General features: G+C 47.5%; 2 protein-coding genes across 2 annotated transcripts in view; both read right to left on the reverse strand.

Annotated features, from left to right (window-relative positions):
* Positions 1–4716: 4716 nt before the first annotated feature.
* SARC_07186 (hypothetical protein) lies at positions 4717–5319 on the reverse strand (the record flags this gene model as incomplete). Its single annotated transcript, XM_014298876.1, has 2 exons — positions 5148–5319; positions 4717–4938 (listed from the first exon to the last, which is right to left on the reverse strand). The coding sequence occupies exons 1-2, from the start codon at positions 5259–5261 to the stop codon at positions 4717–4719; spliced, it is 336 nt and encodes a 111-aa protein (XP_014154351.1). The 5' UTR covers positions 5262–5319.
* A 1000-nt stretch (positions 5320–6319) lies between these two features.
* Positions 6320–8893, reverse strand: part of SARC_07187 (chaperone ClpB) — a gene marked incomplete at its 3' end in the record, with an annotated part of 5677 nt that continues 3103 nt past the window's right edge. Inside the window, exons 4-6 of the mRNA XM_014298877.1 lie at positions 8353–8880; positions 7580–7675; positions 6320–7084 (exon numbers count right to left, since the gene is read on the reverse strand). Of these exons, the coding sequence (XP_014154352.1) occupies positions 6320–7084; positions 7580–7675; positions 8353–8880 (1389 nt within the window). The remainder of the gene's footprint in view (positions 7085–7579; positions 7676–8352; positions 8881–8893) is intronic.

Consider the following 8893-nt stretch of genomic DNA (forward strand, 5'->3'; position numbering starts at 1 on the left):
CGTACTCTACTATATATATATATATATATATATATATATATATATGTGTGTGTGTGTGTGTGTGTGTGTGTGTGTGTGTGTATGTATATATATAGGGTAAAAATATAAATCATGAGAGATTATGCTGACATGAGTAAGAAACTGTAGATGACCCGATGTCAGCTCTCCCGAGGGTGGGGTACCCCAGAGGGCATGCCCATATATATCCAAATAGATTTCATGAATACCGTTCTCCCTCACTCAACCATATGTCCTTTTTTTGGTTGGGGTGCAAACAGGTCCAATAACTTGCAACTGGCCTGCCTCCCAACTAAGTCCACTCCCATTACCAGCGTCAAATTCACCCGCCAAAACCTGCTTTTGGCTGCGGGGGCTTTCGACCCGCCCCGACAAAGTGCCACGTGAGCATTTAATGGTTTTGCTTATTCCGTCACGTGAGATTTTAGCGGGGCTATCCCCGGGGTAGGTGTGGTTTAAGTGTTGAAGCAATGGTAGCTCAGGCATTACCATGGGCAACCGACATGTGAAGGAGAAGCATTGTTCACAACCGGACAGCACAATACGTGCGTACTGAGACTAATGCTGTTAGTAGTATACCGGCGCCATTAGTTGTCCGAATCCGAGTCCTTGTCTGAAAGGAGGGAAATGATTGGATAAAAGTCGAGTACTCGCTCGAAAGGAGGGATGTGATTGGTTTAAAGTCGAGTACTCACTCGAAAGGAGGGATATATGATTGGTTAAAAGTCGGGTACTCACTCGAAAGGAGGAGAAGTGTGATTGGTTGGACGCCAACTACACTTTGAGTAGAGGGCCTTCGATCATCCGTCTGCGTGCTTGTGAGCCTTGTAAAAGGTTTGTTGGTGATCGTGCCCGTATGTGTATGTATGTGTATTGCAGGAGATACCTACCATTCCCACGGAATAAATAGGATGAGGATGGTTCCAGTCCCGACGTATACGTACGTACACCGCCTATTAGTGGGGAGAACCACGGAAGTGTGCGTTAGCACTCTGATGTGTTGTACCTACTGTCTGTGTAGATAGGCGAGCGATTGATGGTTCGGGTACGCTGACGTGTGCATCGACGATGGCCGTGTGGTGGCTACAGACACTGTACGGTAACGGTATTCAAATGTGTCATCACTATGGAGGGTTAGGGTAGTCCACTTTGGTTTGGCTCTATCTGTAGTCCACTTTGATATAGCTCCACCTGTAGTCCACTTTTTAGCCAGCGTCTTTTAGTCCCTGTGCGAGTGGCCTTCTGAGATAGGCCCAGCTCTCTCCGCCTCGTCTATGGTTGCACCTATACATGGTTAGGGTGAGTTGCTTATGTATATGTACCTACTTACCTATACCTACCTATACAGGAATAGGGTGAGTTGTTTATGCATATGTACCTACCTACCCACCTATCACGCCAATGGTATAGTCTGGACCTGTGTCGGCTGGTCTAAGTACAGTCCGTCTGCCTAGCGCTGTTCAGCAGCCGCGTAGTCCCATCAGCGACTGTAACACCTCAGATACGCTACGCACACACCCCAGATGTAGGGTTATAAGGTGTTAGGGCTTCGGCCTCTTCTTGTCACAGTCATGGCCCCCTGGCCGACGGGACAGGACAGCCCTAGTTTCTCTCTCCCGAGGACCGTCTAATTTCATAGGGTTTAGGGTTTTCTCTCTGTCTCCAGAGGACTCCTGTGATAGGGTTTACCACCGCGCCGCGCATACCCCCACCGTTGGGTTGGAGAGAGGTCTGCAGCCACTCACCCACTGTCTCGTACAAAAGGACTGGTCACACCCTCTGCACCACTACACACCACAACCACAGCACAACACTGCCCAGGGCAACCACAGTACGACGCACCTCGAAGCCACAGGCACAGTACAGGCACTACCTTAGCACCAAGTGCTGAACAACCCATGGGGGGAGTCCTCGGAGTCATAGGGGAGTGTCGACTGTACGGGGATTGGTGAACGAGCACATACACCATGGCTATACTATACATCTGTATCGGAGTCTGAATACGTTTAATCAGCAAGTGTGGGCAAGCACATACACCATGGCTATGTAGAGTCTGAATACGTTTAATCAGCAAGTGTGGTATGTACTGACACCATGGCTATGTATCTGAGTCTGAATACGTTTAATCAGCAAGTGTGGCATGTGCATACACCATGCATATGTATCTGAGTCTGAATACGTTTAATCAGTAAGTGTGGGCATGTAGAGTGCCCTGCACCTCTCTGTCTGGTTTGTGGGTGGGTTCTCGCAAACGCTGCGCACGCGCTGAGTGTCTGTGTTGACGTTCACGCACTTGTTGCATTACTACTGGAGGGTGTTGGTGCCGGAGGCTGAGACATGCGAGGGCTTGTGTTAATAAAACTGGTGTATTTTGAACATACTTCTCAATAAATCAGTAGATGACCGTGTTAATTAAACTGATGTATTTTAAACTTACTTCTCAATAAATCGATGGATGACCGTGTTAATAAAACTGGTGTATTTTAAACATACTTCTCAATAAATCGGTAGATGAACGCGGTTCGCTACCTACTGCTTGTGGATGCTGAATAGGGTTTCTCCTTTACACCCGTTTATGTACTTACACGCTTTTTTGTATCTACAGCCGTTTATGTACACACCTGTCTATGTACCTACACGCTTTTTTGTCCTACACGCTTTTTTGTACCTACACCCGTTTATGTACCTACACGCTTTATCCGTTTTGTGTTACAAAACCACCCATGGTAAGCCGCAGCATACACCCGATGATATTGTAGAACATCACTTTGCACCTGCATCTCCGGGCTGGTAGCGTTGTCTGCGAAATCCCTGGTAGGAAATGTTTTGTACCGGACTTTACACCCACCACCCAACCAACCTGTAAGTCACGTACGGTGTGTATTGTCATGAATCAGTGTATGGTCCGTTCGTTGTGAGGTCTATCATGTTCACGGCACAGTTGTCCATTTATCTGTAGGGTGTTTCCAATGAGCGTAGCCACTACTAGCACACACTACGCACTGAGTGGCTAAATACTGGGAACTTGTATGTTGCTGCATTAAGGGTTCGGTGGGTACATACCGATCGCTTCAACCTAGCTTGAGTTCAGGGTTTAGGATTTAAGGTTTAGTAGTGCGCGCAACTATTCGGATACACCTACATTCAGCTCAGTCTGTACCTCACAGCACTCGCATGCAGACTAGTAGACGAGGTGCACGGTCATGTTGCTAGTATGTAGCTAACATCGAAGGGTCACGCACAACACAGATGAACAACTTAGTCAGGGACTCTCCACTGCTTTTGGTTGTATATAACACGGAGCATCTCGTATCACTCACTTTCGTATGGATAAAGTAGGCGTGTAGGTGTGTCTTTGTGTGGTACTTCTTGGGACGTCTGTACTTCCCCTATTTTATATATAAACACGTGGGTGTATGTATAAGGTTTGATAATATACATTTATTTATACATCTGCATTTCCAACTGCAGCCGTGTCCGTTTATGCACGCACTGTGTCGTGATCGTGCCTCTCTACGCTATTACGAATTGATTCGAGGGTGTGTCGTAACGTTTAACGTTTATCTAGCTTTATTTCCTGTGTACTGTGTGCCCCACGATCAGTCTCCTGTGTGAAGTTCAGATCAAATGATTATTGACAGGAGTGAGTGAGTGTCTGTCCTAGGCTATACCCAACGCCTGCGGGTCTGTGTGCATTAAGAAAGACACTGTCACTTGGCCATTGAGTGTGTTCTGCTTAGTTACGCCAGCGACGTGTATCTCCGCACCTATCGGCTCTCGGGCTTTTCGTTCCAACGTAGCATAGTTTGTTTTAGGTTTGTAACATAGTTTGTTTTAGGTTTGTAACGTAGATTGTTTTAGGTTTGTAACATAGTTTGTTTTAGGTTTGTAACATAGTTTGTTTTAGGTTTGTAACATAGTTTGTTTTAGGTTTGTAACATAATAGTTTGTTTTAGGTTTGTAACATAGTTTGTTTTAGGTTTGTAACTTAGTTTGTTTTAGGTTTGTAACATTGTTTGTTTTAGGTTTGTAACATAGTTTGTTTTGGGTTTGTAACATAGTTTGTTTTAAGTTTGTAACATTGTTTGTTTTAGGTCTATAACATGTTTTAGGTTTGAGTTGTGTTTTGGGGTTGATGTAGTCGCGCAGTTACTTTACTGTGAGTGCCTGTTACGCCAGAGGTATATAGGTAGGCTTGCAAAGCTTCAGACATCCCAGTTCGATGGCATGTTCCGTTTTCTACCCCCTAAATCATATCTGGGGGGGTATCCAATAGCGCATTCTAAGGTGATTAGAGGCAGCGATTTATCAGGCATATAATAGTTGTGTACACCTGATACTTGGGGTGTTTTGTTTATTATAGACTCTCAGCAAAACACACACCCAAATCCCTTTCTAGGGATTTATGAACACTGTAAAATAATTTGAGAACAAACTGAAAGAATTTAATACCATTTTTTTTAAATAAATAAAAAGATTTTAAGAACATTTTAGGATATTTTATGTGAGTACACCACACCAAATCGCATAAACACACCGGTCGAACCAAGAGCGATTAAGTGGCTCAAGATCTGGGCATAGTCGAATTGGATCTGACCCGAAAAAGCAACATATAGCGATGACAAGTGAGAACTCCAATACGGGCATCTGGTATGCAACGTACAATCAAGGACAAGATGTCTGATATGAAACGTACACTCATGAACAAGATACTGCAGCGTCGAGATGTTCGTTAACCTCGTTCAGCGTGCGCGATAGGCTACCGGCCTTGACAGAATTCGCGCGCCTGAAGTCGGTATCATCACAGAGTTTAAGTTTCCATCCTGACTGCCAAATCACTACTGATTCAATCCAACTATTCTCGAGTTTGATCTTTACACCCGCACATACACACATACGAACCAATTGCCCATAGTCCTTCTGTAAGAATAATGTTATAGAAGGATAATCAACCATTCAATTGACACTACTGCTACTTTACAGTAGGTCAGAACCAAAAGATAGGATGTGGCGAGTGCAATATACTGCTTAGAACAAATACATGTGTATATATCATCCGTAACGTGTGAATCAGTGTATTTTATATAAAGATCCATCATAGTATGGATATCAAGTCTTAGTATGCATACATTACTTCCCATCAGCTCAGCTCCGTTCCCCTTCAGTAGTCCGTGTCCCTGCATATTCAATTCACACACCAAACTACCAACTACCCCAAAAGCGTGCCAACTGGCAACATCCATCGGTATCAGGCACCAAACTACCAACTACCCCAAAAGCGTGCCAACTGGCAACATCCATCGGTATCAGGCACCCAACTGTATCGCTTCGGCAATACCCATTTGCTCACGGCGGTCCGTGCGTGCAGTCTCACACGGGTGTATGCGTGCAGGTGGAAACATATACAAATCAATAACATTGGGAGAAACAAAGCAGATCAACTCACTTTGCGCTCTACCTATCACCAGCAGGCCGCACAGACGCTACACGCTTGCCTATACGTGGCCCAGCCCTCTCACACGCATCGGTCATTGCCAGTGTACCTGTCAACAACCGCCAGTAAGCGTGACTACGGTCTGGCCGGGAAATCAACCCGTCAATCGTTAGGTGACTAACCACACCCAGACACTTAACAGCGACAGTTAGTGTTGGGCTGTGCCTAACTTTCTACTCGGAATGGGCTCAGTCCTCACGTCTCCCACCTGTTCCTCCTTTTCTGAATCAAGACCAGGACCAGGACCAGAAATCAGGACCATCACCAGAAATCAGGAAGTCAGGACCATGACCAGAAATCAGGACCAGCACCAGAAATCAGGTCCATCACCAGAAATCAGGTCCATCACCAGAAATCAGGTCCAGGACCGGACCTGCTCGGTGTCTATATATATATATCGTGCCAATCGCGAGGCGTACAGCTACAAGACATCCGCTGTGTACTCTGTTTAACTTCTTAGGTTTCATAGTACTCGGGTGTCCTAAATCCCATTGTGAATGCACCCCCGTGTCCCGTGGCACAGAGTGATGATTCGTGACACCCCATAGAGCCCTTTTTTTTGGACTGGATGTCCTCACACTTTGCCCGTGTGTACCCACATCCCCGGCTGCAACCGTACTATACTCCTCCAGGAGCAGGCTTCCTCTAACGCACACTCAGGGGGCCAGCTACAGACTCGCCCTAAAGTATACAACTCCCCCCGTCTCATCATCGGTGGTAGGTACATCCCTCACTACCCACACTCATCCCAACACCCTTCCCGCGCCTCGTGCTCGCTCTCAGAGACCCTGAACCCTAAACCCTACTTCACACAGCCTCCTTCGGCTGCACATCCTCATCGGCGCGGATCACCTCTACATCCTCCGCTGAGACCACCCCCACACTGTCCCGGTGGTGGGGTACCATTGCTAGCTCGTTATCCGTAACCTTAATCTCCACATCGTCTCCCAGGTGCACACTGCCGTCTAGGATAGACCGAGCCAACGGGTTCATGACGTTCTTCTGCATCACCCGCCCCAGCGGCCTGGCGCCGTACACCGGGTCGTAGCCCTTGTCAGCCAGCCACTCCTTGGCTTCCCCAGAGACGGTCAATCGGATGTCCTTCTCGGTGAGTATCTGCGCTATCTCGCCCAGGCGCACGTCCACGATGTCGCTCATGTTGTCTCGTGACAGGCGATTGAACAGCACTATCTCGTCCAGACGGTTGATGAACTCAGGCGCGAGATGGGCGCGGACGTCTTCCATGACCTCGGCGTACGCCTGCTCGCTGTGTTCCTTCTCACTGACCTTCTCGAACGCCTGGGGCGGTAGGCTGGCCAGGCGTTTGGCCCCCAAGTTGCTGGTGAGGATGATGATGGTGTTGGTGAAGTCGACGGTGTGGCCTTGGCTGTCTGTGAGCACCCCGTCGTCCAGTACCTGCAGCAGCAGATTAGACACCTCTCGGTGCGCTTTCTCGAACTCGTCGAATAGGATCACACTGTATGGTTTGCGGCGCACAGCCTCCGTGAGTGTCCCTCCTTCTTCGTAGCCCACGTAACCTGGCGGGGCACCAATTAGACGACTCACGGAAAACTGTTCACACGGAAAGAATGGGACAGAGTGTGAGTGGAGAGGAGAGAAGAAGCACAGGCTGACGAGTAAGGGAAAGTGGACACTTGTGATCAGATGGGAGTACATACATACATAAATACATATATACATACATACATACATACATACATACATACATACATGCATGCAAGCAAGCATACATACATACATGCTTATGCAAGAACAAGCCAACTGTTTAGAGAAATAGGATACGCGACAGGTCGTTCACGTAGTTACACTCAAAGATCTTAAGGACAATTCCCGCGTGTACCATTGCCTTGAACCAGAACACCGAAGCACACTACATGAGACGTATCAGTATACGCAGAAACACGACTTCAAGCTAAAATACATAAACATAATATGAACGGATTGCTAAGAATAAACGAATTCGAGACCGTAGATCAAAGTACTTGTGCCAACACCTAAGGACGAGTATAAGCAGCTATACGTAGTATGAATGTGGTTTCGGCATACCTTCTCCATATACTCCGACATGTCTATCCGGATGAGCGACGACTCAACGTTGAACAAGTACTGAGCAAGCGCCTTACATAGTTCCGTTTTACCCACCTGAAGGATAAATTAATTAATAATAGTATTAGGGACAAGTTCCGGAGCTAAGTGACTTCCACAACATAACACCACCGAGACATCACCTGATACTCCATTCAAACCTGTCACGGAAGTAACGAAAAGAAAGGAACAACACAGTACCATTGGGCAGCGAGCACGAGTAGGTAAGCTACCCCTGGCGTATTAACATGCTAAGTTTGTTGGGTTCCCTGGCGTATAAACACGCTAGCTTGTAGAGTTCCCTGGCGTATAAACATGCTAAGTTTGTAGGGTTCAGCGCTTGCTGGCAGATTCACAGGTCGGGGGGTTTTGTCTCAACTTTTTATCACGCGCAGAAAATGGGCCGAACGGAACGTCTCTACGCGGCAATATAACACGAATCAATCCACCCACGACTCTGTCGACACATCCGCACACAAGCCACTAACCTTATGCATGCACTCTCGGACACAGATACAGGCCCGAACCCATGGATCGACTTTGCGAACCAGCCAAACTCAAGCATAGCATCACCAATCGCACTCACAGCCATGAGATGTCAATCACAGTCTTCCAGTACATCCTATATGATATTCGATAGAGATATACACACATGGCCAGCATACTACTGTAAGGCACATGAAACCCCTATACATGCACCTATAGAAACACACACATATATATATATAACATACTCCTGTAGGTCCCAGGAACAGGAACGAAGCAATGGGCCTATTCTGCGCGTTCAGACCCGCGCGGCTCAGTCGCACGGCATCGGCAATAGCACTCACAGCCGTATTCTGCCCCACCACACGCTTCTCCAACACATCCTCCATCACCAGAAGCTTCTCTCGGTCGCCCTTGACCAGGTTCTCGACCGGTATGCCGGTTGCCTTGGAAACCACGCGCGCGATGTCCTTCGACTCCACGGCGTCGCCTAGCAACGCGTTCTTGGGCGGGTTCTTGAGCAGATCCATCAGTTCCGGTATGACCTCGTACATCAGCTTGCCGGCCTTTGCAAAGTCGTTGCTGCGCTGTGCACGCTCCAGGTCCACACGGGCAATGTCTAGCTTCTCTCGTGCGTTCTTGCACTTGTCGATGAGCTCCTTCTCCTTCTGCCACTCGTTCTGTAGTGCCTCTGCCTCCTTACTTTTACTTGTGATCTCACTGTCCACCTCCTTGAGTCGCTTGAGTGAGTTGGCGTCCTTCTCGCGTTTCAACGCCTCCCGTTCAATC

Source organism: Sphaeroforma arctica, assembly GCF_001186125.1.
Source record: "Sphaeroforma arctica JP610 unplaced genomic scaffold supercont1.553, whole genome shotgun sequence".
Classification (NCBI taxonomy): domain Eukaryota; class Ichthyosporea; order Ichthyophonida; genus Sphaeroforma; species Sphaeroforma arctica.